The sequence below is a fragment of the Hoplias malabaricus genome, chromosome 1 (genome assembly GCF_029633855.1).
Source record: "Hoplias malabaricus isolate fHopMal1 chromosome 1, fHopMal1.hap1, whole genome shotgun sequence".
NCBI lineage: Eukaryota > Metazoa > Chordata > Actinopteri > Characiformes > Erythrinidae > Hoplias > Hoplias malabaricus.
Window position 1 is genome coordinate 64,234,716 of NC_089800.1, and position 23,381 is coordinate 64,258,096.

General features: G+C 39.5%; 1 protein-coding gene across 1 annotated transcript in view; it reads left to right on the forward strand.

The window, feature by feature from the left end:
- The window catches only part of ush2a (Usher syndrome 2A (autosomal recessive, mild)), a 248,165-nt gene that overhangs the window by 134,630 nt on the left and 90,154 nt on the right, over window positions 1–23,381 (forward strand). Inside the window, exons 41-47 of the mRNA XM_066670600.1 lie at window positions 3,950–4,097; window positions 6,477–6,619; window positions 14,234–14,859; window positions 17,713–18,041; window positions 19,321–19,443; window positions 19,902–20,065; window positions 20,926–21,135. Of these exons, the coding sequence (XP_066526697.1) occupies window positions 3,950–4,097; window positions 6,477–6,619; window positions 14,234–14,859; window positions 17,713–18,041; window positions 19,321–19,443; window positions 19,902–20,065; window positions 20,926–21,135 (1,743 nt within the window). The remainder of the gene's footprint in view (window positions 1–3,949; window positions 4,098–6,476; window positions 6,620–14,233; window positions 14,860–17,712; window positions 18,042–19,320; window positions 19,444–19,901; window positions 20,066–20,925; window positions 21,136–23,381) is intronic.

Below are 23,381 nucleotides of genomic sequence, written 5' to 3' on the forward strand. Positions count from 1 at the left end.
GCTGAGAGATCCATGGAAACATAAAAGTGCATAGTTTAAAATGATTAGTGACACTTCTGATATACCTGAGGACGCAGCAAGGCGAGACAAAGGAAACTCCATGACGACTGTTTGATGAAATAAGTCTGTAAGGAATTAACTCTTTTGTCAACTGGTTGTCTTTGTTCAGCACTTGCACTCTCGTTCTGTCTGTTTCTCTCTGTTCCTCTCTCTGTATCCATCTATCTGCCTCTTCTGTACAGTTCTCTTCATTTCTGTCTATTACTTTCTTTGTGTCTTTCTCTTGCTTTCTGTCTTGCTCTGACCACTTCTTTGTCTCTTCCCTCACTCTCTCCCTATTTTAATGTCTTTCTCTTTCTCTCTCTCTCTCTCTCTCTCTCTCTCACTCTCTCTCTCTCTCTCTCTACTTCAGTTTCCTTGTCTTGTATGCTTTCTTTTTTGAGAAAGAAATCATAATATTTTGACATTAATGCATTTTATGTGTTTGGTTACTTTTTAACAATTAGACATGTTTGTGTAAATTATGTAAGTAATTATAATGTTGAAATGGAATGGAAATGACACAGAATTGAGGGTAGCCCAGTTTAAAAATGGGAGCAAAGGGTGGAGACACTGAATTACAAACTGTGCTTGTTCTCCTGATACTAAAAAAAGTGAGTACTTTGAATTTAAAGGCTCTTTTGACTGAAAATGGTATGTGTGTGTGTGTGTGTGTGTGTGTGTGTGTGTTTGTGTGTGTGTGTGTGTGTGTGTGTGTGTGTGTGTGTCTGTGTCTGTAGGCTAGTGCTATGAATCTGTTTTTTCCTCTTCTCAGCAGTGGATCGTAGTCCAGACTCATCCATATGCTCATCATCATCATTAAGTTTATGGACGCTTGGCCACGGTCCGTAGTGTTATTCCTGGATGGTGTGTAGTGGCAAAGGCAGATGGACTGAAAGTGTGAAATGGGTTTAAATGCCAGTGTTCGTCCAGTGAAGCCTCATCCTCCTGTTTCCCGCAGTCCGGTGCATTATGAAAATTGCAGCTTGGCAGCAAAATTGGTTTTCAGCCACTGCTGACGTGAGCAATGAGGTTGACCCCCTCAATGTGCAAGAAAAAAAAGGCCTTTAACACACAGGAATGTGGAATAACTAGGTTAACCTTATAGCAGAGCTACAGTGAGCAGATTTTTTTAATAAGCTACAGAAGTTGAATAAAGCCTATTAAACACATCTGTATGTAATGTAGACTAAATGATATTGAAATACATACATTGTCTGTCATTCTATCACTGTTACTGCAGCAGAAATAGAATTATTCTCTCTCTCTCTCTCTCTCTCTCTCTCTCTCTCACTCTCACTCTCTCTCTTACTCTTTACCTCCCTCTACAATCACCCGATTAAAACCTTCAGAGGTTACTCCAATATAATATAACAGAACTAACAGTTAATCTGAAACCCAGGATCTAGGGTTCCCTCATTACTGAATACTTTAAAAGTATATGGGAGTTTCTCAGGATATGTACTCAATATCCATACAATACAAGCTTTAACATTCAACTATAGTCCCTCTCAAGAGTTGGTAAATAGATATAATTGCTGGACATAAATTTAAACAGTTTAATAAAAAATAAAACTATATATATATATGTAAGGATATGGAAAGATCTTTTGAGTATCGAGGCTTTGCTTCCCCTCAATACACATATCAGAATGTGTTAAGATGAATGTTCTCCTCAAATTATTATATTTATGCACAGTTTTGCCCATTGAATTTCCTCATACAGGTTTGTTTGGAATAAAAAGAGGCTTAGAATAAATGCCGCATGAGAGAGAGGGGAGGCATGTCTCTCTCGTGCTTAAAGGATTATTATGTAGCTGCCCAGTTAAGACCACTTGAACTTGGGTGTAATCCAATCTATGAGGCTAAATGAAAAGACAGAATTTTCTTTAATGAACATACCAGTACAGTCAGATTGAGGCAGTTTTGATAAGATTAAGGAACTACTGCAAATACAGACTCATTGGGTTGGTCTTTCATTCAGAGTATGGCTTGAGGTGATCAAAAGATTCCAGGTTTACAGAGAAATTAAAGTACTGAGCTGACCAGCTTATGATTCACATTTCATACGGACAATGGTACTTTTCAAAAATGATGCTAATTGATAAATAATGATCTTGATAAAACACACCTCTTCAGGTATTTTTTTTTTTTTGTAACTCCCAAGCCTAAATTCAGGTCTGACTTTATCACAACCCTGAACTGGATAAGCGGTTACAGATAATGAATGATTGGGTTACAGATTTCACTTTCCCTTTTGGAGGAAGTGAGGCAAGAAATGTAGATCATGCTCATAGAGTCTGGAGCTGTCCAAAATGTCTGCCTTTTTGAGATAAGATTTGGGGTTTTAATGTAGAGGTATCATATATTCTATGTGTCTTGGAGCAACCCTTGCAGGTTTATGTAAGAGTGATGGCTACCTACTGAATATATTTCTGTCTGTTTGTAAGAAAGCTGTTACTAAATAGTGGCTTAAAAGAAACCCCCGATAGTGGATCTCTTTTTATTTTTTAGTAAATTTTCCTCTCTATGCATGTTGACAACCAATAAGTCATTTAATTGTCTAATCAGAAATCTTCATCACTCCCTGTGTTTTTAAAGTTAAATGCTGTTTGCTAGCTTTTGGACATCTGTCAGAGATGTTTGTGTTTCTGGATCAAGATAATCTTTTATCACATATCAACTCAAATATTCTAGATAGAGCTCCATCACTCAAGAGAACATAGTTCCACTGCTCCACAGCCCAGTGCTCTGAGGCTGTGAATGCTGCAGGGATTCCCATTTTGTTTTATCTCTTTGGATTGGGAAATACAGTTTGGGGATGGGCATGCAATGGGTGCACTTTAAAGCAGTCAAAATCTGGGCTGCTCTTGTGGCTGAGTGCAAACACATTTAGAGAAGTGGTCTTTGTGTTAGCAGCGCAGTCTTCTCTGTTCTTTAAGGCTCTGTCCTCCTGTCAGACTCAATGAAGGATGGGCACCGGGAGCTTTTGAACATCCGTCAGAGAAGCCTTGTGTTTACTGACATCCATTGGCAGGCGCCTGGCTCATCAATCAGCACATTAACATCTTTAACCCCTCTCCTAATCTCTCCGAATATGAGCTGATCTCGTTCCAGTCATGGTACAAGGCTTTGGGGGACGGGAGCAGTGGGAATATCCTTCGTCTTTGTAACTTTCACCCCTCGCTACTCCCCTGGTTTGTTTTTCGGCAGCTGCTTTTTTCCTTTTTGCCTGTACTTGGTATTCCGCAGAGGCAACTGGGTTTCAGCATGCACAAAATGACTTAAGTAATCAACAGTTATTGAGTGCTTGTGACTGCATGAGAGCAATGTTGATTGGGAATGAGCCTTCACTTAAAGAGAAGGACCTCGCTCCCAGGGCTCGAGTGGCAGATTATCGAAACAGATGCTGGCTGAATTGCCCCTCAAAAAACACATGATTTTTGCCTAGAGTTGTCTCCAAGTGCCCCAGAATCACTGGAATCAATCTGTTTTTCTTTCAGTCATAGCCACAGCATTTATTTTAACATCTTCAACAGTCTCTATGACAATACACTTTGAAAGCATTACTGCATGTTGCATTATGTATCACCGTAGTCATAAAGGCCCATCACAAAGCTGTTCTACTGAAATGGGCTTAAAACATTTTCAGTTTTGTAAAAGAAGTGTTTTATACCTTCAGAAGGGTATTAATTAATTTGATTGCATTCCACAAGATCTGATATTCTGGAGTGATGAGTTCTGTCTAATATATTTGGGGATGATTATGATGGAACTACTCCATCAGTGGACAAATATAATTTGCGTGTGTGCACAATTGAACACATCTATACACCAGCCACTGCTTCCTTACATTTGGCCTGTCTCTAATCTACTTTATCTGTCTCTTTCTTTCTGTTTCCACCTTAAGCTCCAGATGGTCTCTCGCCCCCAAGGCTGGCTGCTGCCACCCCCACCTCTCTGCAAGTGTCCTGGATGAGTCCAGCTCGGCCCAACGCTCCCGGACCCCTCCGATACAGGCTCCAGATGAAAAAACCTTTCATGAATGACATAATACAGTGAGTATACTCCCATGAGCCAAAACAAGATAAAAAAGAATAAGCCCCCAAAAAAAACCCAATGAGTCGTCCATATCCAACACCCATAAAACAAAACATTAAGACCACTGGAAAATATTACACAGTAAGAGAACAGGATGGTCTGAGGTGCATTTTATTCTGATAGTCCACTGAAGGTGTTATATATCTTTGTTTATATAACTAATTGTCTGGACCTGATGTCAACTGTGAGAAATTGTATTAAATCTAACTCTTTACTTAAACTCAAAATAACGCCCACAGGCCATATACGGCCCACTGTTTTCATTTGACTGGCCCCTTTAAATACAGCAACAATGTGGTCTGGATACTGTACCATATATCTTCAATATAAAAGTGCTAACGTTATTTACATAGAGGAAAAAAAATAACAGGAAAACAAAAATTGGCCACCAGATATGACAGCATCTTAAGGTGCACTCGAACCAACCTTTTTTTGGAGAATAAATATCAGCGCCTTACACCAGCACCTCACAAACGTTCTACCATAAAACATAGTATAGACACACAAGTGGAACGAGTTGTCCTCAGGTTGTCCAAAATGACTCACCGTTCACACTGATTTATGGAGATATACTATGAAAAAAAAGATACAGTGGATCTTTTCATATGATTATAACAACGGGAATAAAAACACAAACGTACATTACTGGACTGGACTCTAAAGATAGAAAAATAAACCCAGGAGAGAGGCAAAAACCTAACAGACCACTGCTGTTTTACCACCGGAAGTACTGCAAAATTAGCTTATTTACCAGCTGCATATTTGAGTTTTCATTTTCACCTAAACACTAAAAGCATATAGACTCTCCGAAGCACAGAGAACCCCCAAAACCAACATGGCGCTCAGAGTACAGTCAGTCACAGCAGTGAAATAAATACCCAGCTCTCAGCGCTTCTAGTGTTAAATGTGTCACTAGTCAAAGCTGATGTTATCTTCCTTATTGATCATTTCCCCTTCCACTTAAATGCCATTTTAGGAGGCAGACATTTGCTTATTCTCAATTTTCAAATTCAAATGTGGCATATAATACATCAATTATATAGCAAATAATTTTTTCATTGTATTTTATTTTTCAGCTGCACTTTGCCCCCCTGAAAGACTGGCCTTTAGGTTACAAAGGTTAAGGATCTCTGGTTTAAGATAATAATCCCCATGATGCAATGTGTCATCACCAAGAGAATTTATAATTATTATCTGTAAATAAAACTATATGGCGGCCCCTAAATAATTTGGTCCAATATTATTGATTGTCAAGGTGCTCATGATAGACACATTTGGATCCCTGTCTGTACGCACACACACACACACACACACACACACACACACACACACACACACACCCCTCCGGACCAGACTTACAGTGATAGAAGGGGGTGCTCCTTTGAGGAGCCTTTTTCCTGTTCCATCACATGGACAGCGTTTACCCAGGGACACGATAAACCAGGTGCATTGTGAGAAGAAGGTCTAGAAAAAGTCAAGTCAGTTTGACATGTGTCACCTAAACAGCATGTTAGGCAGGTGGTCTTAATGTTTTGGCCCATCAGTGTAAATTTATTGTAAATGTGATTCATTGTGTGACTGTATTTATGCATCTGCAATTAAGTGATTATGTAAATGTAACTAGAATAGGCTGCATAACAGCTTGACTCCTAGGGGTTAAAGTATGAGAGTGAGAGCGAGAGGGAGACAGCAGTTTTTCAGATGATAGTGAAAATTGAAAAATAAAATCAGACAAAAAAGGGACTTACTTTCTCTTCTGTTATGTATGCATTACATGCCCCCTGACAACAGATTGCTATTTAATCAGAAACGAGGGAATTCTCATTCTGTTGTAATAAATAAATGACTAGGTGCATGTATTATATATCAGCCTCATTTCCTGCAGATTCCGCTCAAATGTATTTCATTGTTCGGCTGATTTATTTATTATAGTCCTGTGGTAAATTTGATCGTGAAAATTGGTGCCGCTCACAAACGCTTGCATCGCAATCACAGGGAGTCACACTGCGTTTTAATGAGACCTACTCTGATAGAGTTGTTTTTGTGGGAAAACAAAGAAAATGTCATCTTATGTACAATTTCATGGCTTCTATTCATATTGTGAGCAAACAGATTGATGATTCAAGGCAATACACTCATTCCTAATTTAATCAGAGCAGTTTTCAAGTGGAAAACAGCATTAAACAGCATTGTTCCCCATTTTTGGATTGGAAGTCAAAAGGTTTAACCCATGTTTTTTGGAATACACTGTGTGTAAAGGTATTTTTTTCTCTCTCTCTTTTTTTTCTTTTCTGTGTGTGTGTGTGTGTGTGTGTGTGTGTGTGTGTGTTCTACAGGCTTGTGGATAATGTGACAACAGGGTTCAGTCAGCTGGTGGAGGATTTGGAGCCATATACAGAGTATCAATTCAGATTACTGGTGTCTAACCGTTATGGAGAGAGCAGCAGCAACTGGATTTCTCTTTACACTGCACAAGACCGTAAGTTTTACACACACCCAAACACATACTAGGGCTCAACTAGCATTTCAATTCTGCAATATTTTCATCCAACATTAGAATTTGACCTGGCTGAATGCAATCAAATGCTCACAGCGAAATGCCATTATCTTGTATGAAGTCTTCACAGAACCCTTCATTTCAGAACTTTAGTGTATACATGCAGTGTGGAGTATTTACATATACATGATTTTGTGTGTGTGTGTGTGTGTGTGTGTGTGTGTGTGTAAGAGCCTAACTCAGCAAGTCGCAGATGAGCAGGTGGTGTGTGTGTGTGTGTGTGTGTGAGTGAGAGAGGTGTATATCTGCTCGATGACCTAGCTGGTGTCATTGTGGACTGATTACTGTAATAGAATCATATTAGAGTTCATAACAGACACTCTTTGCTAAGTTATAAATTAATTATACTTCAGTCTATTATCACATACATTCTAATTAAGGAGCCACTATTTGCATACACTCAAAATGTGCTGTATTATGGACCATCACCTCTTCATTAACATGCAGAGTTACACTCCCAACACCACCCCCACCCCAAACCCCCCCAACACACCTCTCTTTCTTTCTCAACTCTCTTCTCTGTCACTCTGATCTCTGTTGTCCCCCCCCTCTCTCTCTCTCTCTCTATCTATCTATCTATCTATTAATACATATAGCCTGTTAATAAAGATTTAAATAGAACTTAAATAGAAGATTGTAATACATAATTTTTGTCACTTTAAATGTGTTGATTTGTAATAAGAATATATAAATATTTTTGAAATATGAACCCTTCTGTACCACTTCCTTACAACTCCTGCACGAAATGATAATTAAGAATGTGAAAGCCCACTTTCAAGCCATGTGATACATACTACACACCTATCTATAAGCATAAACTGCACATGACCAATCGTACCTCCCTCGTATTCATATTTATCCTACCATCATCATCATCGCCGTCACTGAGGGTCTGTGACTTTGAGAACAGATGCACTTTACCTGGAAGGAGAGGGGTTATTGTTATTGTTAAAGCCCTGAATCTCTTTGTTTCCTCAAAGAGAACCCAGACGGCCAGATCAGGGAGAAAGCACCTAGTTTTTAGTGGTTCCCTGCTTCCACCAATAAACACCTACCTCTTTACCATCATCCAGGCCATCAACATGAAATAGGAGCCAGAAAACCTGCACTAAATTAACTGTGGGAAAGAATCGAGGAGATTCTTCAAAATAATGTGTCCGCCTGCGATGGAGGGAGGGGAAAGGACAAGCAAGGTGAAATACGAGAAGAGGAACGAGTGTCATATTTTCTTTAGCTCTTTCTTTCCTCCTCTCTTTGATGGGGTCCCCCACCTTCGTCAGCCATCACTTTCTCATCTCTAATTTAGAAATACCCCCAGAGAGGGTTCTGTTCTGGTCTGGCCAGGTCTTCTTTTCTTTTTTCTCTTCTCTTCTCTTCTCTTCTCTTCTCTTCTCTTCTCTTCTCTTCTCTCTACTGTTCTTGTCCAGTTTGAATTTTTCCATTCTGTTCATTATGCTTTGGTGCTGTTGTTTGTTCTGTTCATTTTCCTATTGGTCCAGTCCACTCCGTTCCATATCAGATTTTTGATCATTTTTCATTCCATTTTGGTCCATTCTGTTTCTTTTTGGTCCACTATTTCTTTGTAGTTCAGTCCAGGTTACTCTATTCTGGTCTTGTCCGGGCCAGTTTAGTATTGTAAATAATTAGTAAATAATCCTTGCATCTAGTTTAGTGCAGCTTCGATGGGCATGTGACTTGACTTTGTGGCTCGTTCCTGAATGATCACATTTTCATTTTGTCTTTACCTGTTCAAATTACTAATCAAAAGCTAGATTTTGGAGAAAGCAAGTTTATAAGCTCAAGTTTCCTTAGGTCAATTATAAACGTCCAGAATTTTTGTACTGCATAACAGGCTTTAGTAGGAATTTGATCTGTACTATAAAGATATCTACATTTTAATGCTCAGGGGGGAAGAAATCAGTCCAGTTTAGACCATGTTTACTGTGCAATTATTTTAGATCTCTTTGTATTTGTGGTGAATTACCCTCGGGCTGAAAGTCTCCTAGTGAAGATGTATGAAGGTTTTAAGTATTCAGACGGCTCTTTCTTGCCTCTGACTTTATCATTCCATTAAATTTTTATAACCATCTTTTTAATGTAATTCCATCCATGAATTTTTGCTCCTTAGACTTGACAGCTGGTCCTGTGAACATAAACTTTACCATGTAGGCTTTCCTTTTCATTCCTCTCTCTCTCTCTCTCTCTCTCTCTCTCTCTCTCTCTCTCTCTCTCTCTCTCTCTCTATCTCTCAACCTGTTTCTGTCTGTCTGCCTCTCTCTCTCTCTCTTAACATGTCTGTCTATCTCTGCTTCTTTCTAGCTCTCACTCTCTGTCTCTGTCTGAAGAACGTAGCATACATTTATCAAAATTACACAGAAGACTTATCAACTAAAGGAAACATCAGGTCTTTGGTGTTTACTGTGTCCACTCACTGTCCTTATCAAAGCTTCCTGCCTTTTTAGGAGACTAAATTGTGATTTCAGGATGAACAAACCAATAGCAATAGCTACAAGATTACATTTTTTACATAAACCTACACTGAAAATACATTTGTGTTTTGATTGTCACTTGTCCTGTAAAGTAACTTTTTCCAGTGACAATAGCTTTTTAAAGTATTGTAAGGTTTAGACAATTTCAGACATATTTGTAGGACTATTCAACGTCACTGTTATCCTCAGATCTTCCGAAGGTGAAGTTATTAGAATGCACCACAGCATCGAAATGCTCAACATTTCCATCCTGTTATTCCTCCATCAACTGCACTAACCTTCAGAACGATCCATTTGTCCCAAAGACCTCCACATTCCCTCTCTCCCCCGCGCTCGCTCTCTCTCTCTCTTTTTTCACTCAGCCCTCTTTCACTCGTTCCCTTCTCCTTCTTGCCTTGTCACTTGATTGTGTTATTATTATGCTAACCAAATCCTTATAAATGTGATTTAAGGCTTGGTGGCTCCCTCTCTCTTTCGCTCTTGTTTTTTCTTCTGTTTCTGTTTCTTGCCGTAGCGATTTATGGCGTGTCCTGGGGAAAAAGGCCGCCACTAAGTACCCCAAACGTCCCGAGATTGCAGCTGTCGGAGACGCCCCCCTGCACCCCCCACTCTGTCGTTATTGCCCCGAGAGCAGTAAAGCGTCAATAAAATCAAAAGCACCTGCATCTTAAATGAAATTTCAATTGAAAAACTTAACAGCCCTTCAAATTGCAGAATTTAACACAGACCAGTAAAGCTTAAATAACACTTTGCCTCCGTAGACCTGGGTGGGGAGGGATGGGGAGCTGAAAGAGAAGCTGAAACAGAATTGCGCCAGGTCTAAAGAAGTGTCGGCAGGGGGGGCTTCATGTTCAAGGTGACTTGATTGTCTCATGTGGCAAAATTATTAACAATTAAGGAATTTCTCCAGAGAGCCACATTGGATTTGCCACATGCACAGTTACACAGACTTCTTTCTATTCACATTATATATATATATATATATATATATATATATATATATATATATATATATATATATATATATATATATATTCGTAGCAGCGTGGGATGGAGTGGGGCAAGGATGGTTCCTGTTTGGGCTTGGGGGTGGTGGGTTGCTTATGGGGGTCTTTTTCTGTATTCATGGAAGCTCCCGAACCTTTGTGGTAATTGAATCAGTTAGAGTGCTGAGTGGAGCAAGCATAAAAACCTGTTAACCCAAAGGTCAGATCTGTGCATTGTTTATTTATCAGGAGGTGGATGGAGCTGAATCCCCCCTTGTCTTTTCTCCTCATTTTGTCTTAGACACAGTTAAAAAAAATCAACCATTCGATGGAGGGGGAAATCAGGGCTGGAATCATAAAATGAGAAATTTCAGAGCTTTATTAAAACAGCACAATCTTCAGAAAAATATATGTTCACTTTCTGTAGAATTATTACCTGTGCTGATATACTCTCGAGTTTATAGGGAAGGTTTATATGACACCTGTTTCTGTTAACAAGTGAATATCATGTATTTTTATAATTATACCAAAAATATCCTAGACTTTTCAAACTTAAATTTCAAATCCAATTTATTTATATAGCGCCTTTTACAACTGACATTGCCACAAAGCAGCTTCTCATAGTTAGTATCAGAACAGAACATTTAAATCGAAGACCAATGCGAGCAACCCGAAGGCGACAGTGGCAAGGAGAAACTCCCTCGAGGCTGGAGGAAGGAACCAAGACTCGCAAAGGGGATCCATCCTCCTCTTATCAAACTATAGATTAAATTTTTTGAAAAAAACTTTTGTATTTATATAGGACAGTACTTTAATATTCATCCTGTATTATATATTTTTCCCTTAAAATTTGCTTCAGACAACTCCCCCTATCACACACAGTGCCACCAACACTGGGAGGGTGAGGACAAGCATGTGATTACTTAGGTACATCTCTTTGGTACGCTCTTTTTTTTTTTTTTTTGCACAGTTGTCAGTGCAGCCAGCGTCACCGGCAGCCTCACACACCAGAGGAGAGCACCGACTGCCCATGTCTGTCACACTAACTGACAGATGCCCACACTGGCTGGCACCATGCTGTTTAATGAGGACCCATATAGGGAGCGATGCCAGTTGTGCTCTCTTCTGACTCCTGTCCTCAGAGGCTTCACCGGGGACCAAACAGGTGATATCCCAAAGATTGGGCAAACTCTTAGATAGGTGGGCCATATGGGTGGCTTGTTTTAATTACTTACAACAGAGTCGACAGGCTCTGGCTGCAGCACCATCTCAGTCGGAGTGGCTACGGACTCTGCCTCCTGGGTCCAAGCTATTGCTTCTGTGCACATTGGCGCTTTAGTGAACACGCTTCATCCCATTTCTGGTGGCTTAGACACACAATGTTTAAGTGGAGGTCAGTGGAAAAAGTAAATGCATGTGCATTTCTGATAGTATTTTCTTGTCTGTATTAACATATTAAACCTCAGTGAAAAACAATATGATTTTTTTAATCACATCATCTAGTGCAATTCTTCTTATGTAAAAATCATAAACAATGTTCCAAATTCACTTTGTCCATAATTGGCCACTTTATAATAGTTTTTATTTATTTTCCTTTTTTACTCTGTATTCTAAAGTGAAACCAGTTTCATTGAGAGACATGTTTGCTCCTTTTCTAAAGAGAGCTCTTTTATTCATTTTATTTATTTATCCCCAGTCGCCTCTGTGTTGTACTTTGTGTTATTAATGTTGAGCTGCTGTTGGTCTCTGAGCTGTGGAACGGTTAAAGAAGAGCTTGTCCCACTCGGAAAAAGTGGGCCATCTGTGGGGAGACGGCACCAGTGAAAGAGAGAGGGAGAGAGGGAGGGAGGCAAGTGCAGTCACCTTGATCGGCCGCGCCCTTGCCTCTCCGTCATTACCACTGCTGTGGGACGTAAATGGAGGAGGAAAACATTACCTGCAAATGAGCTTTTCACCGGGTCCCAAATATCAATCAGAACCCGGGTCCAGAGAGAGAGAGACGGAGAGGACGAGCAGAAGACACGGCTAACTACTGCACTTTAATTTGACACATTTCGCTTATTTCATTTGGTCTTCCTTTCTCAGTGAATTCACTTTTTGAAAAACTGAACAAAATTTCCTCACAACTGCTTCATAAAAAATTTCCTTTATTCTACTTTGAGGGTTTTTGAGGTTTTGTTTGATCTGACTACAAAGTTGTGTCTCCAAAACTGTAACATAACATGAGAAAGAAAAAAAAAACTTTCTTAACAAAGTCATTATGGACACTTAAAAGTAATGAATTTCATCATGTAGTTTTCAAAAAGGGAATTTGACATTTTTGCGGTATTAGGGGGACTAGTAACAACTGCACAAGACCTGCTGTGGCATCAAAAAATTAATAGAATAAGATAAACCAACTGCTTTTAAAAGATTCATCTTTTTAAAAAGGCGCAAAATATACATTTTCACATTTTTTGACAATGCCTACTAGCTTGAATATTGTAACTGATAAAACCTCAGGAATAAGGAAAAGTAAAATATTTTGTGAAATTGTCATGATCTTATTATGTTTGTTATGTTTTTTTTTAAGTTAAACATCAACAATAACAATCCAAATTTTCTCCACTTGTGCTCCACCTAACCTCCGCTGAATGTATCCACAGATATAATTTGATGTTTGATGGCAGGGGGCCTGTACTTCTGATACGTTTGTTTGGGAAACTGTTTCCTGAAAAGGGTGAAAGCTGGAATAAAGACAAAGTGCACACAGTGAATAATGAAATATCTGATGTTCTGGCTAAATAATATAAATAAAAGAATAATTTACTTAAAGGTTTTGACTAGATATCCAGTGAAATAAAAAAGGGAGGTATTCGTGTTGGATGGTACTGTACAACTAATCTTCAGTAGTGTGTCTGACAAGAAAGGAGAGTGTACAAGCATGTGCTTCCCTGTGCGTGTGTATACGCGTGTTGGCTTGTGTGTAGTGTGTAATTATGAAAATGACCCGAGCTGTCGGGGCCTGGAGATCCATGAAGGATTTTTTTGGCATGTCCTGGCTGTTGTTGTAAGCACTCAGGGAAAATGACCAGTCAGGAGACTTAAGTGATTTCCTCCAATTCTCTGCAATCTCTTGGCTGCCCGGTCCTCACAGTGGTTGATATCTGTCGCCACATAACCTACACTGAATAAATCCATAAATATAATTTGATATTTGCCGGCAGTGGGCCCATCCTCCGGGTAAATGAGCTGATTTGCACATTGCCTTCTCTCCATTTTAATCCATGGAACAGGGATGCTCCAATCACCGTTTGTCCTTGTGATGTCAGACTCAATGCTGAGCCGTCAGAGCAGAGCTGGATGTGAAAGAAATGCCTCTCTGTGGATTATGGAGAAATGGAGCATGATCGATATATTAGTAATGTTCTTTCTATGGCTTTATTTATATCACCCAATAAATAGTATGTCCAACATTTCTTCTGGAATGTATTAAGAGTGTTTGTTCCTCTTGCAGTAACACTAGATGCTGTGGATTATGTGAGGATTTGATTGCAGCCACAGAAACATTAGTGAGATCCACCAGATTTAAGATATGTGGTGCAGTTTATCAGTTTTAGCATATATGATACCACCGTATCTCACTTATCCAAAATGTTTTAAAGCACCTGTTGCATTTACTCACAGATCAATGGACTTTATATTGAAAACAGCCTTTTTTGTTGTTTAATGGTGGAATGCTATTAGTTAACACAACTAGCAAATTGTGCATGCAGTGATGATCTTCTTAAAACTACCAGGACTTTAATTTATCCTTTATTTTCTCATTCGTTCAGCTCTAGATGACAGCTAATCCTATTACTAGGCATAACTCTTTGTCTCCTCTATCTGTCAGGCTCTAAATATATTGCCCTCTAATTTTAGTATTACCTTAGTTAAAAGCAGTTAGAGCTGAAATATGCACAATAATTCTATTACGTTAGACTGTAACTACTTTATCTCAGTTTCAGAAAGGGACAACTTTTTCAAAAGGGACCGTACTATTTAACCGCAACCCTTGTTGTTTCTCTTCTGTCATTCAGGCCCTGGTCCTATTGACCCTCCAGTGCTGTTTGACATCCACCCCAGGAACGCCACGGTGCTTTGGTCTCCTCCTTCAAATCAGAATGGCATTCTCACCCACTTTAATATCTACCAGAATGGGCATCTGATCTCCACAGTCTCTGGAGACACCACTAACCTTACTCTGTTGGGTCTTGAGCCTTTCCAGAGCTACTCCATTCAGGTGGAGGCCTGTACAGAAGCTGGCTGCACTTTATCTCCAGATTCACACATTTTTCTCACCCCTGCGGCTGCTCCAGAGCATGTTCCGGCACCCAGACTATTCTCTGACACCCCCACATCCGTGGTTCTGACCTGGGATCCACCACTAAAGCCAAATGGCCTCATAGAGAGCTACACTTTGGAAAGAAGGGCAGCTGGAACCCAACAGATCGCCACAGTAGCTACTGTGCTTACCAATCAAACTCTCACTTTTCTGGACAGCTCAACAGATCTCAGTCCGTGGAGAAGTTATGAGTACAGGGTGGTAGCTACAACCAAAGGAGGTTCTAACAGCAGCCAGTGGGAGAAGGTAACCACCAGACCCTCGAGACCTGCTGGACTCCAGCCCCCTGATGTGAAAGTGTTGGGGCCAGAATCAGTTCAGGTACAAAATATGAATATTTAATGCAAATATAAAATTGGTTAGAAGATAAATCACAAGACTTTACGACATACTGGAACATTGCTGTGAGCAGTTGATGACATTAAAATGGCCGCATACTCATGATGTATAATTAGTTCTAGATAACAGATCAGTTCTAAAATATTAGTTGTAGCTCTTATACACCATAAAACAGAGAGACAGAGTCTTGAGGGATTTATACCCCTGTTGCCCATGCTTGGCTTTGACTATAGTGACTTAGTCTCATGTGCATCTGCTCCAGGGCAACCCATTTAATTTCAGGCTTTTCTGTAGAGGCTGTACAGCCTATGTCCTTAAAATATCTGAATTCCCTATATTCCCCACATATTTATTTAACTCAGGACATTCATGAGATGATCTCCTGTAGATGTAATGAACATGCCGGACTTTTAGGACACTTTATGCATGGTGTAGAGAGAGAATAGAAAGACAAAAGGGTACAGTGACCCCTAACTCTGTCCCCTCCCTCTTGTCTAAAGTGTATATTGGTGTTTTTCTGCACACTGTTCACCAGTGAGGTGCAAATGAGGCACAAATGAGGTGTGTGAGGGGATGTACTCTCTCTCACCTTAATCCCAAACCTGCAGAATGATGCAGAACCCATCATTATTTCACTGACACGTTCACTCTCTCCACTATGAGGTTTTGTGGTGGGTATATTAATTCTCCTTTTGCATCAACCAATTACGACAGAGCTCCAAGTGATATGCCCTTGGTTCGCCACCTTACTCAAAATATATATATTACATGTAACTACTCACAGAAGTGTTCATTCATGTTTTATAACCAAACAGCAGCAAATGGAAGTAATGTTATGCTATTTTTCTACATTTGTAGCATAAAGTGTGTTTTATGCGAGACAAAGCCTCAAATTCCTTGGTAGTCCCTGATTTAACCAGCTCCATGGTGTTGTTCCCCTGCAGCTATGTTTATAATGCCAAGCATGTAATGAGTTGGGTTACCAAAATACTTATCCACTTTCAGTACCTGACCTCAGTAATGTTTCAAGGCATTCATCAATCCTTCACAGCAAAGTTTTAACGTCTAAAGCCTTCCCTAAAGAGATAAGACTAACTACAGCAAGGAGAAACATTAAATGAGCAAGTGTCCACAAAAATTTGGCCAAGGTGATATAAGCCATGTGAACCTTTCTTGTACTGTAATTAAAAAAAAAATTGTAAAGCTCTAGAGCATAAGGTAGATTTGCCTTTTTATTTTTTCGACTCCTTACAAACTCGATTCAAGGGACTTTAATGCAACCAAACAAGCTTTTCAGCTTAGTGTACAAATCCACCCACACAGACTCTCTCTCTCTCTCTCTCTCTCTCTCTCTCTCTCTCTCTCTCTCTCTTTCTCTCTTTCTCTTTCTCTCTCTCTCTCTGCCAGGAATCCCGAATGAGAAATGCTTACCACTTCAAACAAAAAAGGCAGCATTTGCATAAATGTGCTTGAATTATTCATTTCCCCTAACCCTGGGTTTAGTTTATTTTAATGCTATTATTATTTCATTAATTTGGGTGCTGCTACGTTCCTGCGTGTAACTGGATGAGAGTTCTTACACGTGTAAAAAGCCCAAAACAGTTGTCCTCATTAGCATACGCTGGAGTGTATTTGTTCCCGCCGATTTGTTTTGCTGTCATCGTAGTCTTAGCGCTTTCGTCTGTTTGAACAAATCCTGATTATTTAATTATGTTCTGAGTCCCGGCATCTTTTCTCGACATGGCTTATTTGCTCTTAAATTACAAATCAGTGAAATATCTGTGCTTTGTTCGCAGTGCTAGGAGGATTTATTAGCACATTGCATTATCGCCTTAGCACAAGTCGAGACTAAAGTAATATTATTCCGATTTTAGTGTTCTTTCTTGTTTAAAAGGGCGATTTCAAACCCTAGCCGTTCATGTGTCATTGTTTTTGCGCTCTGTCCCCATCATATTTAAATAAATAAATAATTATTTAATCTTTTTAGGAGGAGGAGAAAATTAAGCTCTACTCTTGCTTCTAATAATAATAATAATAATAATAATAATAATAATACATTTTAGTAAATTGACTTTTTGTTGCAGCATAAAAGAAGGAAAATATATGTACCATAAATGCAAATGCAAGTAAATAGTTTGTGATGTATATAAACTGGGATATAGATTCATATTCTAAGATAATATCTAAACCTGCTCTGCTTCCTGTCATCAGACATGTTCAATATGTTTATTGCTTCCCCAAAATGCTGACGGACCTCCCTTGCCTTTGTTTCCCATGCAATTCCATTAGGATTTCATTATCACACACCACAGGCTTAGCCCTGTTTTAAATGTAATGAAAGGAATATTCTGTTCCTGGGTCAAAGTCAGGGTGTCTTCACTCCATTGCTCTCTCGCCATCCTTTCCAGGAGCTCATTGATCTAAAAGCCTCAGAGAGAGAGAGGGAGAGAGGGCTGGAACCCGGCCCTGCTCAGCTAAACAAGGCTCAAGGCAAAGAGCTCACAGGACAGGACTCTGATCATCTATAGTTAATGCATATGACAAAAAAAATGTAAACTTTGGCATTCAGTCACTTAAAGGCTAGTGAGTTCAGTAGTTATATCATAAATCATCCCAGAAATACTGCATGGAGCGCCATCACTCAATTGAACACAGTACAATGCTGGGGTTTTTAGAAGTTTAGTACTAGCTGCCTCTATTTGCAGAACTGCCTGTTAGGAGCATTAAGTGATTCATTACAGAACTCATACAGAAAAAATGTACAGTTCACAGAATAGGTAAACATAGTGAATAACCATAATAATGCTTGCTGCTTGCTTCAATGTTCTGTTATAGGTCACATGGTCACCTCCACTTATAGCTAATGGAGAAATTGACCATTATGAGATCCGAATGCCAAACCCTCGTCTCTCCCACCCCGACTCTCTCAAACTTAACCGTACCGTCACCAGCTTGGAGCCCTTCACCAACTATACTGTCTCCATCCTGGTTTGCTCTCGAGGTGGGGCTTACACTGGGGGCTGCACCGAGAGCCCAGCCACACCCGTCACCACTTTACCCACAGTCCCACAGGGCCTGGCACCTATCTCTGTGGTCGCCATCAGCGAGTCGTTCCTTGCGGTGTCATGGCAACCACCATCTAGACCAAACGGACCTAATATCAGGTATGTTACAAACTCTGTTCCTTAATTAACTAAATTCATAACAAAATGTAGCATGCAGTGTTTGCAACGGAGTTATTTGTATTTATAATATGCCCCCCCCCCACACAAAAATAATACGAATAAAATAAATGATTGTCCCTACTCTAAGGTTTATATGAATTCATGTACCAATTAAAATTTTTTACGTGGACATTTTCAATCTGTATTTTATGGATTTAAGATGTTTTTATATTTATAATTTTAAACCTAAGGGCGGCACGGTGGCACAGCAGGTAGTGTCGCAGTCACACAGCTCCAGGGGCCTGGAGGTTGTGGGTTCGTGTCCGCGTGGGTTTCCTCCGGGTGCTCCGGTTTCCTCCCACAGTCCAAAAACACACGTTGGTAGGTGGATTGGCAACTCAAAAAAGTGTCCGTAGGTGTGAGTGAATGTGTGTGTATCTGTGTTGCCCTGTGAAGGACTGGTGCCCCCTCCAGGGTGTATTCCCGTCTTGCGCCCAATGATTCCAGGTAGGCTCTGGACCCCCCGTGACCCTGAATGAATGAATGAATGAATGAATTTTAAACCTGACATATATAACTTTAGATCTGGCCTGAGGATGGACAACAGCAAAACATCACTAGGCTGAATGGGTGGTCCTGTGGAGATGTATTCATGACTGTGGTTTTATTTTTTGCATCTTTGTTTTCATGTATGAGCTGGATGGACTTTTTCAGTATGTACAATAACACTTGAAACAAAAAAAAGGTATCGAGAATTAAAGATGAAAAAGAAAGATTCCTTTTCTCACTAACCTAATTCAAAAGAAGTGTTTAGTTGAGTGCATGTATTTAAATAGATGTGACTAGTTAGTACCCAACTCTGGACATGAGCCTTTTACGTTAACTATATAATATAACTGATTTTGCAGCAAGAATAAAGAGTGACATTGCCCAAACTTTGTGTAATCCCCTTGTATATGACTTGCATATGAATTACATATGATTTACAAACCATCTGCTTTGCATCCTGACTTTTTTTCAGTCTGTTTTTGAGCTGATTAGGAGGTAAGTAAAGCTCTGATGATTAATATTCATGACTCTCCCATTTTTCCGCCGATGTTTTGTTTGTTGAACTAGGCTTATGAAGGGGACTTTAAGCCTAGCTCTTGTGATTATGAGCAGAATTACCATTAGTGTTGGGACAGCGAGAGAGAGAGAGAGAGTGGGAAAAACACAGCTTTAAAACATGAAGCAATGGGAGGATTTTGGAGATTTATCGGCTGGTTTCCGCTGCCCTCAGGTACGAGCTGCTGAGACGGAAAACCCAGCAGCCCCTGGCCTCGAGTCCCCCGGAAGATTTCAATCGCTGGCGCCATGTTTACGCAGGAGACAAATTGTTCCACGAAGATAAAGGCCTTAGCAGGTGAGATTACCGAAATTAGCTTTAATGCAAACGGTGGCGGTGTGTACAAAACTGGGTTTGTGCACCGATGCCATCTTTTTAATGCTGCTCAAAGATACATTAAGCAAATATCCCAAAGAATTAAATGCTCTAATCTTTTGCTGGCACTCGTCGTGTGTGTGTGTGTGTGTGTGTGTGTGTGTGTGTGTGTGTGTGTGTGTGTTGGTGCACAATCAATGACCCCCCTCCACTTTTAAGCTTCTGCTGTTTGGGAACCAAAAGCTATAACTTTGCATGTTTCTGCAGGATTATTTCCTAATGAGTGAAAACTAGAACAAGCAAATTACATTTTTATGCAAAATACATCTTCACATATTAATCATATCATAATCCTCTAACATTCATTGTGTCATCCAGTGATTTGTAGCGTTGTTATGACTAAGATGTCTTGTTAAAGTTGTTATTTTTGTATTGTTCAGGTACACATGGTATGAATACAAGCTGCTAGTACACAATGATGTAGGTTACTCCTCCGGAGGGGTGATCTCAGGGGTCACTCTAGCTGGACACCCTCTCTCTCCCCCTGACGTCTCAGGCCTCGTCCTAAATCACACCGCGATCATGGTTAACTGGACCACACCCAGTAAGCTGCACACACCAGTTTACTCATCGTATTGGAAGATTGTAAAAAGCTTCATTGTTTTTATATGGAGGTGGGGACATATCTGTGTCATTAACATTTTGTTCAAATTTAAAAAAATAGGTTTAATTTAAGACCTTCTACTTGTACTGTAATCAACACATGATTTAAGTTCTTTTTTTTCCCTCAATATGCAAGGGTCGAGTTGGAGCTTGGTTTTATTCTCCACATTTGGTTGCTGTTTTTCTGATGGGGACTGTTACATTTTATATTTATTTATTAACATTTTTATAAAGTGGTTTTTATCTATCTATCTAGTGTTACACTTATATAGCGCCTTTCTAGATAGCCACGGACGCTTTACAATCCACACTGCTCAGAACACTCAGAACACTCAATCCACACACAAAAGTTTACTAAAAGTTCCCCACCCCTGTATCATACATTTGTGTTTGTTTTTTTTTCTATTTTCACTATTATGTTGTAAAGCACTTAAATGTCTTTTGTGTGTAAAACTAAAGTATTACAGAAATTGTACATTTACACTACAAACCTACATTTATAATCAGTTATTCATTCAAACACATTCAATTGAATATCAAATAATGTGAAACTGTAGAACACAGAAAAAAAAATACATTCAGCATGTTATTCCTGTAGTTATTGCAGAATGACTGCATTTAGCTTGTTATTCACAAATGTCAAGGCAATGCTTTTAATAATAAACTCTAGAATTAAAAAACATAGCTTTTGTGGTTTGAAAATAGCACTCTTTCAAATTGCAATTTTGACGTTTGATTCCTCGCTCTCTCTTTCTTCTTCTCTCTCCCCTTCCTCCTTCCCTTTCGTCCTCGCATTCTCAGCTCTGCAGGACCTGCAGGGGAAAGTGGAGCTGTATTTTCTTACAGTTAATTCCTCTCAGGGAACACAGACTCTGAATCTTGACCCCTCTATGACCTCTGTGGTGATTTCTGACCTCCAGCCCAACACTGAGTATAGTCTCTGTCTCACTGTGTCTAACGGAGCTCACAATATCAGCAGCCCAGTGCTTACCTACACCACAACGGATGGGGGTGAGTCAACAGTCATTATAATGCAATATTTGATATTATAGACCATAAGGCCAAAACACAACTGCTCACACCTGTGTTTCTTCTGAAATTAAGGGTACTAATTGAGGATTTGTCTCTTTACTCTTCTGGGAAGTCTATACACTAGATGAAACATTTCTGTAAGGATTTAATGGCTTTCAGCCATGCATATGAGCATCAGTGAGGTCAGGAACTGATGTTGCGTGACTAGTTCTCAAACCACCCCAGGAGTACTGAATGGATTGGTCCATGAATCAGTCCAGAAGACACAGATTTACTTCTCCGTAGCTCATCACAGAGAGGCTTTATGTCCCTCTGGTGCATGCTTGGCATTAAACATGGTTACCTTAGTCATGTGCAATGTGTCAAATATGCATAAGTGAGAGCATGAAATTATATATTTGTTGTTTCCTACAACACTGCAAAAATCAGAGACCAATTTTCACATTTAAATTGCCCCTCATAATGGCAATTTACAGAAAACTGGGTCTCCTAACAGTCATCTACTCATAGAGTAAATTAGAGAGGATGAAATTGTGTAAAAATATTTCAGTTGGAGGGTTCTAACACAGACAGAGTATATAAAAGTGACAGTGCATTTATCTACTTTCTGAGGCACAAGTTGAAGGCAGTTGGGTTGTAGATTGTATTGGTTAATTATGGCTCTGCTGTCAGTAGTTTAAACGTTTCTCATGTGATTTCCATCAGTTTGCTGTCCTCACATCACTTCACCTGGCCCTGTTCACCGAGATAAAGCCCAGAGGGAGAGGGATGGATTGATCAAATATTTACTTTCCACACACCATGGAGGCAGATGGGGAAATTTGCGTTTTTCCCAAAAATTTTTTGATATCCTGACCTCTGCTCTGTGATCAATAGTCATTAAGTTGTCCCTCTTTCCTTGATGCACTGATAGCGTAGGTATCAGATTTTCTCCCCTCCCTCTCTTCCTCTATTTTTCTCTCTCTCTTTCAATGTCCCAACATTCTCTCTCTCTCTCTCTCTCTCTCTCTCTCTCCCCCTGTCCCCTACATTTCTTCTCTCACTCCTCTCCCCTCCCCTCCCCCTTCTCCTCATCTCTCTGTACCCTGCCCCCTCTCCTCAAATTCACACACTTTATCTCACATTCCCACTAGTTCTTTGTCTCCCTCCCTCCAACGTATTAGTCAGGTGGCCTTAATGATTTGGCGCATCTTTATAAGCTCAAGTCCCCTGTTTTAATCCTGTTGGTGTGCTTTAGGGTGACAATTCCTTTAGGTTTCAGCTAGAAAAAAGAAAAGGAAATTGAAAAGAAAGAAGAAAATCCAACTTTTTCCCCCCTCCCTCACCTAATCCTATCCACATAATAAAAAGCACATTAAAAACATTAGAAAATCATTACCTCCCAAATAAAAGTTACGGGCCGTTTAGCTAAGCGCTTTTGTGGGTGATTTCATTATTTTACAGCTTAAAGGGCAGCTTTAACCACTGCAGCTGAACTTACAGATCGTATTAAGGTGGTGGGTAATGTATATGTTAAGAGAGTGGTAATTAAGGAGTGGGATGAAGATAGTGAGAGTGTGTGTGTGTAGTCTTACATTGATGGTACTTGGGCGGAAGTGAAGTGAAGAGGAGGTTATATTATCTGTTTGAAAATGGAGCTTATTTCTTCTCCTGCTCTAAAGCACTTCTCTGTGATAAGCCCGGTTTATAATTAGAATGATGACCCTGTTCTTTACTGATATTATGTTAATATAAATCCTCATGTTTATTTCACTTAAACTCTCTAGTGAGAATTCCTTAAATATTGTCACCTACAGCCTATGTAAAAAAAAGCCTACAGTCTTAAAAAAAATATATATATATATATATATATATATATATATAGTTATTTATTACCATTTTTTGTATTTTCGTTTATTTAAGCATTCCATCTCAAAATACAGACACACAAACAAACAAATAAATAGGTGTTCTTTGGCATCAGAACCTTTGACATGTTGGAGTTGAAGTGGTGATTGTGATCCAAACCTAAATATTCAGCATTAGTAGCTGACCTCAGTGTTGTCTATGTGGCTAAAAGACATCAAATATTCAGTATATTAAAGTCTAGGGAAAATCCTTCACAGAAGGGTAAGATTGAGAAGTAAACAACTCCAGTTTAATCTGTTTATTTTCTGAAATGCCATATATTCTTGGACAAATGTCAGAGGATTTTTTCAGAGCTTTTGTAGTAACCTAAGCATATT